General features: G+C 44.1%; 1 protein-coding gene across 1 annotated transcript in view; it reads right to left on the minus strand.

The window, feature by feature from the left end:
* Positions 1-16,507, minus strand: part of LOC112259711 (tumor necrosis factor ligand superfamily member 10) — a 67,557-nt gene that overhangs the window by 28,212 nt on the left and 22,838 nt on the right. Inside the window, exon 2 of the mRNA XM_042328098.1 lies at positions 10,408-10,557. Coding sequence (XP_042184032.1) covers positions 10,408-10,557 — 150 coding nt within the window. The remainder of the gene's footprint in view (positions 1-10,407; positions 10,558-16,507) is intronic.

A 16,507-nucleotide genomic window follows, 5' to 3' on the forward strand; every position in this document is an offset into this window, starting at 1 on the left:
TGTTTCTACAGTAAGACCCTATGTCTCTCCTTCCTCTCATCCCCGTCTCCTCCTCCTCCTCTCCTCCATCCCCGTCTCCTCCTCCTCCTCTCCTCCATCCCCGGGACAAGAGACTACCCAAATGAACCAGCAGTTTAATGAATAGGAGACGGGATGGTGGAGAGGTGAAAAGAGGAAAGGAGAGAGGACAAAAAGGGCCATTGAGACTGGACAGTGGAGGTGGAGATGTTTTGATTCTCTGTGAGGTTTAGTGACAGTAAGCTGAGTGGGTCACGTAAAACACACACACAAGGAGCAGAGGAGAGGGAAGGGGGAAGAATGAGATATGAGGATGACTGTGGGTCAGATGAGGGGAGGGGAAGAATGAGATATGAGGATGACTGTGGGTCAGATGAGGAGAAGAGGGGAGTGGGAAGAATGAGATATGAGGATGACTGTGGGTCAGATGAGGAGAGGGGAGTGGGAAGAATGAGATATGAGGATGACTGTGGGTCAGATGAGGAGCAGAGGGGAGGGGAGGAGGGAATAAGAGTGCTATGTATGGTCTCCCTGTCTCTACGGTCGTAATAATAGACTATATCAGGCATGTCAGGTTTCTGAGAGATTAACTCTGCATCAATGAAGTAACGTGGCAGTAGGCCCCAACCTGTCCTATTCAAGTAGTCCCTAACCTGTCATATTCAAGTAGACCCTAACCTGTCCTCTTCAAGTAGACCCTAACCTGTCCTCTTCGAGTAGACCCTAACCTGTCCTCTTCGAGTAGACCCTAACCTGTCCTCTTCGAGTAGACCCTAACCTGTCCTATTCAAGTAGACCCTAACCTGTCCTCTTCGAGTAGACCCTAACCTGTCCTCTTCAAGTAGACCCTAACCTGTCCTCTTCAAGTAGACCCTAACCTGTCCTCTTCTATCCTCTTCAAGACCCTAACCTGTCCTCTTCAAGTAGACCCCAACCTGTCCTCTTCAAGTAGTCCCTAACCTGTCATATTCAAGTAGACCCTAACCTGTCCTCTTCAAGTAGACCCTAACCTGTCCTCTTCGAGTAGACCCTAACCTGTCCTCTTCGAGTAGACCCTTACCTGTCCTATTCAAGTAGTCCCAAACATGTCCTCTTCAAGTAGACCCTAACCTGTCCTATTCAAGTAGACCCTAACCTGTCCTATTCATGTAGACCCTAACCTGTCCACTTCAAGTAGACCCTAGTCTATCCTCTTCAAGTAGACCCTAACCTGTCTTCTTCAATTAGTACCTAACCTATCCTCTTCAAGTAGACCCTAACCTGTCCTCTTCAAGTAGACCCTAACCTGTACTCTTCAAGTAGACCCTAACCTGTCCTCTTCAAGTAGACCCTAACCTGTCCTCTTCAAGTAGACCCTAACCTGTACTCTTCAAGTAGACCCTAACCTGTCCTCTTCAAGTAGACCCTAACCTGTCCTCTTCAAGTCGACCCTAACCTGTTATTTTCAAGTTGATCTAACGTGTTCTGTTCAAGTTAATATAACGTGTTTTCTTCAAGTTGATCTAACGTGTTCTTCAAGTTGATCTAACTTGTTCTCTTCAAGTTGATCTAACTTGTTCTCTTCAAGTTAATCTAACGTGTTCTCTCCAAGTTAATCTAATGTGTTCTCTTCAAGTTGATCTAACTTGTTCTGTTCAAGTTGATCTAACATGTGCTCTCCAAGTTAATCTAACTTGTTCTGCTCAATTTGATCTAACTTGTTCTCTTCAAGTTGATCTAACTTGTTCTCTTCAAGTTGATCTAATTTGTTCTCTTCAAGTTGATCTAACTTGTTCTCTTCAAGTTGATCTAACTTGTTCTCTTCAAGTTGATCTAACTTGTTCTCTTCAAGTTGATCTAACTTGTTCTCTTCAAGTTGATCTAACTTGTTCTCTTCAAGTTGATCTAACTTGTTCTCTTCAAGTTGATCTAACTTGTTCTGTTCAAGTTGATCTAACTTGTTCTGTTCAAGTTGATCTAACTTGTTCTGTTCAAGTTGATCTATCTTGTTCTGTTCAAGTTGATCTAACTTGTTCTGTTCAAGTTGATCTAACTTGTTCTCCAAGTTAATCTAATGTGTTTTCTTGTAGTTGTTCTAACTTGTTCTGCAAGTTAATCCAACGTGTTCTGTTAAAGTTGACCTAACTGCACAGCGTAAAGTGGAGTGTCAATACTCTGTACCTTTGCATAATAACAGTGCATGAATGGAATGTGTCAGGCTTTTGTTCCAGATCTACACGGGCACATCTGATTCAGCTAATAAACGCTAATCAGCAAGAGAACAAAAATTATTTGACCTTTTGGTAATCTGTAAAGCAAGAATAGGGCAAGTGGGCCAGGTTATTTTACTTGTCCAAAAAATGAATCATATTCTGTAACACCATTGGCCAATAAGGTAACTGAAAACTGTGCTGTACGGCGCAAGGAACTACTTTACAAAAATACAATTCATTATTAGCATTATTAGGCCTATTACCATACAGAGAATCAGACTAAATGTAGGCTACTCTCTGTCTACTGGTTTCTTTCTCCTCTCTGTCTACTGGTTTCTTTCTCCTCTCTGTCTATTGGCTTCTTTCTCCTCTCTGCCTATTGGTTTCTTTCTCCTCTCTGTCTACTGGTTTCTTTCTCCTCTCTGTCTATTGGTTTCTTTCTCCTCTCTGTCTACTGGTTTCTTTCTCCTCTCTGTCTACTGGTTTCTTTCTCCTCTCTGTCTATTGGTTTCTTTCTCCTCTCTGTCTATTGGCTTCTTTCTCCTCTCTGCCTATTGGTTTCTTTCTCCTCTCTGTCTACTGGTTTCTTTCTCCTCTCTGTCTACTGGTTTCTTTCTCCTCTCTGTCTACTGGTTTCTTTCTCCTCTCTGTCTACTGGTTTCTTTCTCCTCTCTGCCTATTGGTTTCTTTCTCCTCTCTGTCTATTGGCTTCTTTCTCCTCTCTGCCTATTGGTTTCTTTCTCCTCTCTGTCTATTGGTTTCTTTCTCCTCTTTGCCTATTGGTTTCTTTCTCCTCTCTGCCTATTGGCTTCTTCCTACTCTCTGTCTATTGGCTTCTTCCTACTCTCTGTCTATTGGCTTCTTCCTACTCTCTGTCTATTGGTTTCTTCCTACTCTCTGCCTATTGGTTTCTTTCTCCTCTCTGCCTATTGGTTTCTTTCTCCTCTCTGCCTATTGGTTTCTTTCTCCTCTCTGTCTATTGGTTTCTTCCTACTCTCTGTCTATTGGTTTCTTCCTACTCTCTGTCTATTGGCTTCTTTTTCCTCTCCGCCTATTGGCTTCTCTCTAATCTCTGCCTATTGGTTTCTTCCTACTCTCTGTCTATTGGCTTCTTCCTACTCTCTGTCTATTGGCTTCTTCCTACTCTCTGTCTATTGGCTTCTTACTAATCTCTATCTACTGCCCATTGTAGGTTCTCCAGGAAGATGGTTGGCCACATATTGCACAACTACGATTACAATTCCTCTCTTTCTTTTTACATCTCTCCATTCCTCTTTTCCACTCTCCCTCTCTCCTTCCCCTCCATTCCTCTCTTCCTCTTCCCCTAAACTTGTTCTCGCTCCCTGTAATAATAACTACCAGGTGTATCAGCTACCTGTTCTCTCTCCCTGTAATAATAACTACCAGGTGTATCAGCTACCTGTTCTCTCTCCCTGTAATAATAACTACCAGGTGTATCAGCTACCTGTTCTCTCTCCCTGTAATAATAACTACCAGGTGTATCAGCTACCTGTTCTCTCTCCCTGTAATAATAACTACCAGGTGTATCAGCTACCTGTTCTCTCTCCCTGTAATAATAACTACCAGGTGTATCAGCTACCTGTTCTCTCTCCCTGTAATAATAACTACCAGGTGTATCAGCTACCTGTTCTCTCTCCCTGTAATAATAACTACCAGGTGTATCAGCTACCTGTTCTCTCTCCCTGTAATAATAACTACCAGGTGTATCAGCTACCTGTTCTCTCTCCCTGTAATAATAACTACCAGGTGTATCAGCTACCTGTTCTCTCTCCCTGTAATAATAACTACCAGGTGTATCAGCTACCTGTTCTCTCTCCCTGTAATAATAACTACCAGGTGTATCAGCTACCTGTTCTTTCTCCCTGTAATAATAACTACCAGGTGTATCAGCTACCTGTTCTCTCTCCCTGTAATAATAACTACCAGGTGTATCAGCTACCTGTTCTCTCTCCCTGTAATAATAACTACCAGGTGTATCAGCTACCTGTTCTCTCTCCCTGTAATAATAACTACCAGGTGTATCAGCTACCTGTTCTCTCTCCCTGTAATAATAACTACCAGGTGTATCAGCTACCTGTTCTCTCTCCCTGTAATAATAACTACCAGGTGTATCAGCTACCTGTTCTCTCTCCCTGTAATAATAACTACCAGGTGTATCAGCTACCTGTTCTTTCTCCCTGTAATAATAACTACCAGGTGTATCAGCTACCTGTTCTCTCTCCCTGTAATAATAACTACCAGGTGTATCAGCTACCTGTTCTCTCTCCCTGTAATAATAACTACCAGGTGTATCAGCTACCTGTTCTCTCTCCCTGTAATAATAACTACCAGGTGTATCAGCTACCTGTTGTCTCTCCCTGTAATAATAACTACCAGGTGTATCAGCTACCTGTTCTCTCTCCCTGTAATAATAACTACCAGGTGTATCAGCTACCTGTTCTCTCTCCCTGTAATAATAACTACCAGGTGTATCAGCTACCTGTTCTCTCTCCCTGTAATAATAACTACCAGGTGTATCAGCTACCTGTTCTCTCTCCCTGTAATAATAACTACCAGGTGTATCAGCTACCTGTTCTCTCTCCCTGTAATAATAACTACCAGGTGTATCAGCTACCTGTTCTCTCTCCCTGTAATAATAACTACCAGGTGTATCAGCTACCTGTTCTCTCTCCCTGTAATAATAACTACCAGGTGTATCAGCTACCTGTTCTCTCTCCCTGTAATAATAACTACCAGGTGTATCAGCTACCTGTTGTCTCTCCCTGTAATAATAACTACCAGGTGTATCAGCTACCTGTTGTCTCTCCCTGTAATAATAACTACCAGGTGTTCTTCTCTCTCTCTCTATTCATTAACATCCTTCTTTCTTTATCTCCCCCCCTTTTCTTCCTCTATCTATCAATCTATTTTCTTAATCTCTTCCCTCTCTGTTCGTCATCAAGCTCTCTCTCTGTCATCTCTCCATCATCAGGCTCTCTGTCCGTCTTCAGGTTCTCTCTCCGTCATCCGGGACGAGAGCAGATTGTGTTTTTTATAGTTGTTGGGATGGCCCTATCCAATCACATCATTCTGTGGTGTCCATATTAAAAAACGTAATGTCTCTAAATGTGTGCGTGCAGTGTGTGTATATATATGTGTGTGTGTGTGTGTGTGTGTGTGTGGTTGTCCATGTGTTTCACATTAAGATCCTCTGTCTCTGCCAACAGATAATGGACCACAGCCTCTCTCAATTAGCACAATGAGATTTGACGACCTCCCACTGCTAATATATGTCACTGGGAGAGTGTGTGTGTGTGTGTGGGGGGGGCATTATAGCTCTCAATCTCACTGCAGAATCTGATGTTTGTCCATAAACGTCAAATTTCGAAGGTTAAGTTCAGGCATGAATACAGAATAGTTGGGTTAAGGATTGGGACAAGGTTCTGAATGGATAAGTTAAGGGTTAAGGTTTGGGATAAGGTTCTGAATGGTTAAGAGTGTGTGTGTGGGGTGGGGGGGGCATTATAACTCTCAATCTCACTGCAGGGACGTCAAATTTCGAAGTTAAGTCAGCATGAATACAGAATAGGGTTAAGGTTTGGGATAAGGTTCTGAATGTTAAGGGTTAATTGGGATAAGGTTCTGAATGGTTATGTTAAGGGTTAAGGATTTAAGGGTTAAGGGTTAAGGATTGGAATACGGTTCTGAATGGTAAAGGGTTAAGGATTGGGATAAGGTTCTGAATGGTTAAGTTAATGGTTAAGGATTGGGATAAGGTTCTGAATGGTTAAGTTAAGGGTTAAGGATTGGGATAAGGTTCTGAATGGTTAAGTTAAGGGTTAAGGTTTGGGATAAGGTTCTGAATGGTTAAGTTAAGGGTTAAGGTTTGGGATAAGGTTCTGAATGGTTAAGTTAAGGGTTAAGGTTTGGGATAAGGTTCTGAATGGTTAAGTTAAGGGTTAAGGATTGGAATACGGTTCTGAATGGTTAAGTTAAGGGTTACGGTTTAGGTTAGAGTTAAAACAAAGCTGGAGCCTATCCACCATCCCTGTCCACAACCCTAACAAAACCCAAGCTTACTTGATGGTAATTACGCTCACCACTGCCCCTTAGTGGCAGGTTTTAGTTTTGAAGGCATCTCCAGATGTGGATGGACGTCAAATTTTGAAGTGTAACTTGAGCAACATGTGTGTGTGTCCACTTGCTCACTCGTTCTCATGTGTGCATCTCTTGCAACCTTCCGGTTACTAGTCCAACGCTCTAACCACTAGGCTACCCTGCCGCTACCCTGCCACAATATCTCAGCGTCTCATTTCAGGGGGGTTTAAATGAAAAAATATGATGGTTAAGTTTAGTCATTAAATCCGACTGGTTAAGGGTAAAGTTTTAAGGGGTAAGGGTTAATGGGTAAGGGTTAAGGGTTAAGGTAAGGGTTAAGGGTTAAGGGTTAAGGGTTAAGGTAAGGGTTAAGGTAAGGGTTAGGTTAAGGGTTAAGGTAAGGGTTAAGGTAAGGGTTAAGGTAAGGGTTAAGGTAAGGGTTAAGGTAAGGGTTAAGGGTTAAGGTAATGGCTAAGGTAAGGGTTAAGGTAATGGTTAAGGGTTAAGGTAAGGGTTAAGGGTTAATGGTTAAGGTAAGGGTTAAGGTAAGGGTGAAGGTAAGGGTCAAGGGTTAAGTGTTAAGGGTTGAGGGTTGGGACAGGGTTAAAACAGAAAATACCATTTATTCTAGCCAAACGGTTTGGGTAACGTCAGACCAGCTTTTCAGCTCAAGTGTTTTATACAAAGACACAGAGTCTACAGAGGCTAACGCTGTAGCCAAAGACCCCCCCCACACACACACACACACACAAACAAACAGTCACAAAACCCAGACCAGCCCACATAAAACCATCTGCACTCATTAGCATGAGTATTTCCATGCAAGAACACAGGCCAGAATGAAAAGCTAAGAGTTGGGTTTGGCTAATGCTAACCTAATGTTAGCTATATAACCTAGCATTTCCAATAGAAGTAGGCCAAGGGCTGGTTTTGGGTAAAGCTATCTAAACGTTAGCCATGTAGCCTAGCGTCTCCACTAGAAGTAGGACAAGAAATGTTTGTTTTTTTGCTAATGCTAACCTTATGTTAGCCATGTAGCCTAGCGCTTTCAAACTACTCTAACCAAACACTTTAACTCTTAGCCTGAACATTAAAATACAGTTAATTGCAATTCCTAATTGAGGAAACAAAGCGCTGCACAAAATCAGTCTTGTTTTCTCCTGGACAGTGTTCAAGGGAGGAAGTTTAATTTTACAATTATCTACTTTCTTAAAAAATGTGGATTTCAGTACAAGGCGTGCGGTCAGACCTTACTTCTGAAAGAGACCATGTGTAGTTTCAGGGGGTGTACAGACTGTATAATCACTCTGGACAAGCTTTGTCTCATACTGAGGTCGAGTTGTACTGTCTCATGTACAAGTACAGTGAAATGCTAAACTTGCAAGCAGGCCCAATCCAAGTCAAATTATACACACACACACACACACACACACACACATGCACAGGGACACACAGACTCAGACCCAATCCAAGTCAAATTACACACACACACACACACACACACACACACACACACACACACACACACACACATGCACAGGGACACACACACACACACACACACATGCACAGGGACACACAGACTCAGACCCAATCCAAGTCAATTTACACACAGGGACACACCACAATCCAAGTCAATTTACACACACACACAGGGACACACAGACTCAGACCCAATCCAAGTCAATTTACACACACACACCCACGCACACGCACAGGGACACACACACACATGCACAGGGACACACAGACTCAGACCCAATCCAAGTCCATTTACACCACAAGAAACGAGACATTCCATTTCTATTACAACTGGAGACAGAATTGTAAACAGTCTGATTATATCATGTGGTGGAGCTGTAATTGTTTGTGTGTGTGTGTGTGTGTGTGTGTGTGTGTCTGTCTGTCTGTCTGTCCGTATTGAAGTGGTGAAGGAAGGATGCAGATACAGCAATAAGCAGACACACACACACACACAGAGATGGGGAAAGCCTGTTGGCGGTGTCTGTGTTTAGGTAGTGAGTGGTACAGACAGATGGAGGTCACAGTCTCTGACTCACCATGAAACGACTGACTCAGTCGTATTCATGATGCGTCTCTGAGTAGGAGTGCAGATCTAGGATCAGGTGATCCCTGTCCATATAATGCTATTCATTGCGATGTAAAATCCCAAATGCTGTAGTGTTACGATTTCCCTTCACTGGAACTAAGGGGCCCGAACCATGAAAAACAGCCCCAGACCATTATTTCTCATCCACCAAACTTTACAGTTGGCACTATGAATTCGGGCAGGTAGCATTCTCCTGGCATCCGCCAAACATAGTCTGTCAGACTGCCATGTGGTGAAGCGTGATTCATCACTCCAGAGAACGCGTTTCCACTGCTCCAGAGTCCAATGGCAGCGAGCTTTACACCACTCCAGCCAACACTTGGCATTGCACATGGTGATCTCAGGCTTGTGTGCGGCTGCTCGGCCATGGAAACCCATTTCATGACGCTCCCGACAAACAGTTCTTGTGCTGACGTTGCTTCCAGAGGCATTTTGGAACTCGGTAGTGAGTGTTGCAACCGAGGACAGACAATTTCAGCACTAATGATATTAAAATATTTAATATACAGAAATATTCAAGGAACATATTAATTTGCAGTGTACAAACTTAACATGATGAACAGGACATTTACGCTAACCTCTACATTATATTACTATAAATATAATCTCATTACTATCTGAACGCCACGCCTCCAATAAGCCACACCTCCTGATCTGATAGGCTGCCACCTCTACAATATATTATTAGAAAGGCTGAAAATCACCAGAAGGTTCCGGTTTGACCCTTTACACAGAGGTTCCTCAAGGAACGTGTTTCGCCTGGAAAGGTTCCGCAGGTGTGGCAACCCAAAAGGTTCTTCAAGCCACCTTTACTTCTAAGATTGTACACTGGGAAGCTTGATACATACAGCCCGTCAATCTGTGTGACTCATTGTACTACCGGAGATGGATGATTTAGGTGATGTTGATCTACGATGGGCAGACCCTGGGAATGGTGCCCCGAGGTTTAGAGGCACGGGAGCTGAAGAGTTGTACAGCCTTTGGCTGTGTGTGTGTTGAAATGGAGACAGCCAATAGCTTTAGGAAGGAACTAGAGGCCGAACTCCATTAACTCGACGTCGCCAAACAGTGGAGTGAAAAACCCTCCGGTCTCCTCTCACAGACAATGGAATGTATGTAGAGGAGAGAACCTTGGTGGCGACAGCATGTTCCCCTAACAGCAGTGTTCTACAGATAAACAGTGGATTGGTCTGAGAGTCAGACAATCTGCCCCCAGTACTCTTGGCTCAGCTGCTACTGCTATTCTACAATGTAGAATTCGTCATTCTACTTCTACCGCTTCTATTGGCACAGCACACACACACACACACACACACACACACACACACACACACACACACACACACACACACACACACACACACACACAGACTGGGGCATATTGGCTGTCTCTCAGACCAATTCACACTGTAGAACACAGGTGTGAATCTACATGATTATTCACAGTCCTCTCGACAAGGCAGCACAATAGAATTCTGTTGCGATAGAATTCTAGCACATTCTAGAATTCCTTTATACAGGTAATGACAAAGGCATGAATTAATCCAAACATTCCAAAGGGTGCTAAATGTCAGCCGGTCCACATACCAAGGTATATTGCTTTTAAATATGTCCTCCATCTAGCTATTGGAATGTCCAAACATAGGCCTTTATGCTAAAGATGTTAATTATCTACAGTAGAGATAGGGGGGCATTTCAGATATAACCTACATCTGTGTGGTCTCATATAACCTACATATAAGCCTTAAGTTCTATCTGTAGTAGGGCACTATCTAGGGAATAGGGTGCCAGAATAGGGCACTATCTAGTGAATAGGACGCCAGAGTAGTAGACTATCTAGGGAATACGGTGCCAGAGTAGTACACACTTTAGGGAATAGGGTTCCAGAATAGGGCACTAACTAGGGAATAGGGTGCCAGATTAGGGAACTATCTAGGGAATAGGATGCCAGAGTAGTGCACTATTTCGGGAATAGGGTGCCAGTCTTACCTTTGAGATGTAGGCCTTGATGCCCTCTGCCAGCTTGATGCAGGGTTCTCCAAACAGCTGAGCCAGGTCTTCTGGGATGTCCTGGTCTTTATCCAGAGCATTCAGCAGACTGAGGCACTTCAGCTCCTCTGTCACGCCCTGGCTACGCACCTGGAAGACAGGGAGGATATAAAAGACTTAGGAGAGGTATTAAGACTGACATAGCATGACGTAACAGCGACATAAGGCCCTTCAGCTCCTCTGTCACGCCCTGGCTATTGCCTCAATGATGACAGATCAACAACAAGATGATAACGAAGGATTATCCTGGAAATGCTCTGATTTAGCCACTCCTCCAGGAAATACTCTGATGTAGCCACTCCTCCAGGAAATACTCTGATGTAGCCACTCCTCCAGGAAATACTCTGATGTAGCCACTCCTCCAGGAAATACTCTGATTTAGCCACTCCTCCAGGAAATACTCTGATGTAGCCACTCCTCCAGGAAATACTCTGATGTAGCCACTCCTCCAGGAAATACTCTGATTTAGCCACTCCTCCAGGAAATACTCTGATGTAGCCACTCCTCCAGGAAATACTCTGATGTAGCCACTCCTCCAGGAAATACTCTGATGTAGCCACTCCTCCAGGAAATACTCTGATGTAGCCACTCCTCCAGGAAATACTCTGATGTAGCCACTCCTCCAGGAAATACTCTGATTCCTCTCTTTTCTTTCTCTCTATACCCCACTCTCTGCAGTTCATCTCAGTATTCAATGTGTAATTTGTGTATAATTGGCGTGTGTGTGTGTGTGCATATTTGTGTGTATGCGTGTGTGTGTGTGTATGTGTGCGTGCGTGCGTGCGTGTGTGTGTGTGTGTGTGTGCGTGTGCGTGCGTGTGTGTGTGCGTGCGTGTGCGTGTGTGTGTGCGTGTGTGTGTGTGTGTGCGTGTGTGTGTGTGCGTGCGTGTGTGTTAATGTATAATTTGGAGCCGGGGGTACGGAATTGTTCAGCGTCACGGTTGGGGGGTTCGTACTAATGACTCTTTAACAAGCCCCAACTGGGGGTGTGTGTGTGTGTGGTTGTATGTGGTTGTGGTGGTCGCTTTCTCCTCATTCTATCAGCCATTTTGTTGATGTCTATGGTTAAAATGGTTCTCTATGCCCCTTATAGGGGAAGTGATAGAGAACAGGGAGAAGGAGGGGGAACTTCTACAAGAAGAGTCTGACACTCCACATACAGGAAGTGTCTGGCTTCTCATAAACAGTGGATGGCTGCCTTTCAATACTCTACAATGGCTTCCTCTCCTCATCTCCTCATCTTCTTTCCTTTTGTCTCCTTGTCTGCGCTAATATAAAAAAGCAGGACTGATTTCAACAAATACTAGAGGGATTCACCTTTTTGCTTGTCACCATATTTTTCACCATATTGTTGTGTTTTTGAATGAGTACCAACGAAGGAGAGGAGATAAGAGGAGAGCACGGCACTCCAGACCATTGAGATGCACTCAAGTCTAGCTGGACTGCTGACATTTCGTTGTCTTTGTGACATCAGCGAATGTTGATGTTCCGTAGACCTCAACCAAAACACACTCCTCGTTCCATCTGACGGAATTGGGAATTCTTAAGGGGTATTAGTTTTGACAGCGCTAGTTGGGGAGTAGTTTGATTGGTGTGTGTGTGTGTGTGTGTTAGGGAGTGGTTGGATTTAACATGCCAGCAAGTCAACTCCTTATTTTAATTGAGATAATATTATCTACTTGATGGCACTGGAGTGAAAATGGGCTGATTTCAAAATTCCTGAAGTACAGTTATTTAACAGATGTTTACAACAAGGGAGTGGAGACTACAGTGTGTGCAAGTGTGTGTGTGTGTGCACGTGTGTGTGTTCGTCGGTGCGTGTGTGTGTTCGTCTGTGTGTGTGTGTGTGTTCGTCGATGTGTGTGTCACCCTTCCCTGCTATTAGATATCAGGATCATTCACTCTTCGCATAGCCAGGTGGAGGGGTCAGAGCAGACACACACACACACACACACACACACACACACACACACACACACACAAAGCCCCTCAGATCCCAGGAACGCCATAGAGGAAGTCAGGAACAATGCTGCAGTGTTACCTTCTGGAGCACCAAGCACCGGCCACGGCCCAGGGTTTTCCTGATGTTCCCAAGTCTCATTTCAGGGGATTAGGAAAAAGAAGCCAACCATGTAACTCAAAGCCGGGGCCAGAGACCTGGAGTGTGTGTGTGTGTGTGTGTGTGTGTGTGTGTGTGTGTGTGTGTGTGTGTGTGTGTGTGTGTGTGTGTGTGTGTGTGTGTGTGTGTGTGTGTGTGTGTGTGTGTGTGTGTGTGTGTGTGTGTGTGTGCAGTGCTTATGTGCATTCCGTTTTATAACGAGAAAGTCCTTCAATCCTCTATGGTGGGAAGATAGTGAGAGGAGAGAGCGAGGGAAGAGAATGAGGGAGAGGAGTGAGGGAGAGGAGCGAGGGAAGAGAATGAGGGAGAGGAGTGAGGGAAGAGAGCGAGGGAAGAGAGCGAGGGAAGAGAGCAAGGGAGAGGAGCGAGGGAAGAGAGCGAGGGAGAGGAGCGAGGGAAGAGAGCGAGGGAAGAGAGCGAGGGAGAGGAGCGAGGGAAGAGAGCGAGGGAAGAGAGCGAGGGAGAGGAGTGAGGTAAGAGAGCGAGGTAAGAGAGCGAGGGAAGAAGCGAGGGAAGAGAGTGAGGGAGAGGAGCGAGGGAAGAGAGTGCGAGGGAAGAGAGTGAGGGAGAGGAGCGAGGGAAGAGAGCGAGGGAAGGAGCGAGGGAAGAGAGCGAGGGAAGAGAGCGAGGTAAGAGAGCGAGGGAGAGGAGCGAGGGAAGAGAGCGAGGGAAGAGAGTGAGGGAGAGGAGCGAGGGAAGAGAGTGAGGGAGAGGAGTGAGGGAGAGGAGCGAGGGAAGAGAGTGAGGGAGAGGAGGAGGGAAGAGAGCGAGGGAAGAGAGTGAGGGAGAGGAGCGAGGGAAGAGAGTGAGGGAGAGGAGTGAGGGAGAGGAGCGAGGGAAGAGAGTGAGGGAGAGGAGCGAGGGAAGAGAGCGAGGGAGGGAGGAGGGAGAGAGCGAGGGAAGAGAGTGAGGGAGAGGAGCGAGGGAAGAGAGCGAGGGAAGAGAGTGAGGGAGAGGAGCGAGGGAAGAGAGTGAGGGAGAGGAGCGAGGGAGAGAGCGAGGCAAGAGAGTGAGGGAGAGGAGCAAGGGAAGAGAGCGAGGGAAGAGAGCGAGCGAAGTGAGCGAGGGAAGAGAGCCAGCGAAGTGAGCGAGTGAAGAGAGTGAGGGAGGAGAGCAAGTGAAGAGAGCAAGAGAAGAGACCGAGGGAAGAGAGCGAGGGAGGATAAGGAGGAGTGTAGGAGTTCAGGCATGCTGTAAGGGGGTCTGGTCAGTGTCCCCGGACACACACACACATACACACAAACACACACACAGAGTTGGAAGACAGAGGGACTAACTGTCAGGCCTGGTTTATTTACTGTGGATTACATCATAGAACACTTGTCTGCCTACCAAATCGAACTCTATTCTCTGTCAACTGCATAGTAGGTTAAGGGCCTGTCAGTAACCATTCCACTGTTAGGTCTACACTGTATTCTGCACATGTGACAAATAACATTTGATTTGATGATTTGATTTCAATAGCTCATAGGGCTGGTCAAAAGTAGTGCACTTCAATCTACTGAATAAGGAATAGAGGCGACCGATTAATCGGAGTGGCCGATTAATTAGGGCCGATTAATTAGGGCCGATTTCAAGGTTTCATAACAATCAGTAATCGGCCTTTTTGGACACTGATTATGGCCGATTACATTGCGATCCACGAGGAAACGGCGTGGCGGACTGACTTCCTGTTACGCGAGTGCAGCGTCAAAAGGACCGTGTGGCTGCAAGGAGCCAAGGTAAGTTGCTAGCTAACATTAAACTTATCTTACTAAAAACAATCTTCACAATCATTAGTTAACTACACATGGTTGATGATATCACCAGGTTAACTAGCTTGTCCTGCATTGCATATAATCAATGCGGTGCCTGTTAATTTATCATTGAATCACATCTTACTTCAACTTCGCCAAACGGGTGATGATTTAACAAAAGCACATTGATGAAAAAAGCACAATCTTTGCACAAATGTACCCAACCATAAACATCAATGCCTTTCTTAAAATCAATACACAGAAGTAAAAAAATTTAAACCTGCATATTTTGTTAAAAGAAATTCATGTTAGCAGGCAATATTATCCAGGGAAATTGTGTCACTTCTCTTGCGTTCAGTGCAAGCAGAGTCAGGGTATATGCAGCAGTTTGGGCCACCTGGCTCGTTGCGAACTGTGAACTAATTTGCCAGAATTTTACATAATTATGACATAACATTGAAGGTTGTGCAATGTAACAGCAATATTTAGACTTAGGATTGCCACCCGTTAGATAAAATACGGAACGGTACCATATTTCCCTCAAAGTATAAACGTTTTGTTTTCGAAATTATAGTTTCCGGATTTTACCATATTAATGACGTAAGGCTCGTATTTCTGTGTGTTTATTATATTATAATTAAATCTATGATTTGATATTTGATAGAGCAGTCTGACTGAGCGGTGGTAGGCAGCAGCAGGCTCGTAAGCATTCATTCAAACAGCACTACTGCATTTGCCAGCAGCTCTTAGCAATGCTTGATCACAGCTCTGTTTATGACTTCAAGCCTATCAACTCCTGAGATTAGGCTGGCAATACTAAAGTGCCTATTAGAACATCCAATAGTCAAAGGTATATGAAATACAAATGGTATAGAGAGAAATAGTCGACACGTCATAATTACTATAATAACTACAACCTAAAACTTCTAAACTGGGAATATTGAACCACCAGCTTTCATATGTTCTCATGTTCGGAGCAAGGAACTTAAACGTTAGCAATATGGCACATATTGCACTTTTACTTTTTTCTCCAACACTGTTTTTTCATTATTTAAACCAAATTGAACATGTTTCATTATTCATTTGAGGCTAAATAGACTATATTTATGTATTATAATAAGCTAAAATAAAAGTGTTCGTTGTTCCTTCAGTATTGTTGTAATTGTCATTATTACAAATATATATATAAAAATCGTCCAATTAATCGGTATCGGATTTCTTCGGTCCTCCAATAATCGGTATCGGTGTTGAAAAATCAGAATCGGCCGACCTCTAATAGGGAAGTAGGGCACTTCACTCTACTGTTTAAGGAAGTAGGGCACTTCACTCTACTGTATAAAGAAGTAGGGCACTCTACTCTATAAGGAAGTAGGGCACTTCACTCTACTGTTTAAGAAGTAGGGCACTTTACTCTACTGTATAACTCCTACAACTGGTATAACTCCTACAACTGGTACAACTCATACAACTGGTACAACTGGTAAAACTCATACAACTGGTACAACTTGTACAACTGGTATAACTCCTACAACTGGTACAACTCATACAACTGGTACAACTGGTACAACTGGTAAAACTCATACAACTGGTACAACTTGTACAACTGGTAAAACTCATACAACTGCTACAACTCATACAACTGGTAAAACTCATACAACTGGTACGACTGGTAGACTGATACAACTGGTAGACTGGTGCAACTGGTACAACTGGTTTACTGGTACAACTAATACAACTGGTACAACTAATACCACTGATACAACTGGTACAACTGGTACAACTAATAGAATTGGTAAAACTGGTACAACTGGTACAACTAATACAACTCGTACAACTAATACAACTCGTACGACTGGTAGACTGATACAACTGGTAGACTGGTGCAACTGGTTTACTGGTGCAACTGGTACAACTGGTAGACTGGTACAACTGGTAGACTGGTAAACTGGTGCAACTGGTAGACTGGTGCAACTGGTAGACTGGTGCAACTGGTAGACTGGTGCAACTGGTCGACTGGTACAACTGGTAGACTGGTGCAACTGGTAGAACTAATACAACTGGTACAACTGGTAGACTGGTGCAACTGGTAGACTGGTGCAACTGGTAGACTGATACAACTAGTACGGCTGGTACAACTAAAAAATAACAAGGAGTTATTAATAACAATAACAACCCTTGTCATTGG

The sequence above is a fragment of the Oncorhynchus tshawytscha genome, linkage group LG10, assembly GCF_018296145.1.
Source record: "Oncorhynchus tshawytscha isolate Ot180627B linkage group LG10, Otsh_v2.0, whole genome shotgun sequence".
NCBI lineage: Eukaryota > Metazoa > Chordata > Actinopteri > Salmoniformes > Salmonidae > Oncorhynchus > Oncorhynchus tshawytscha.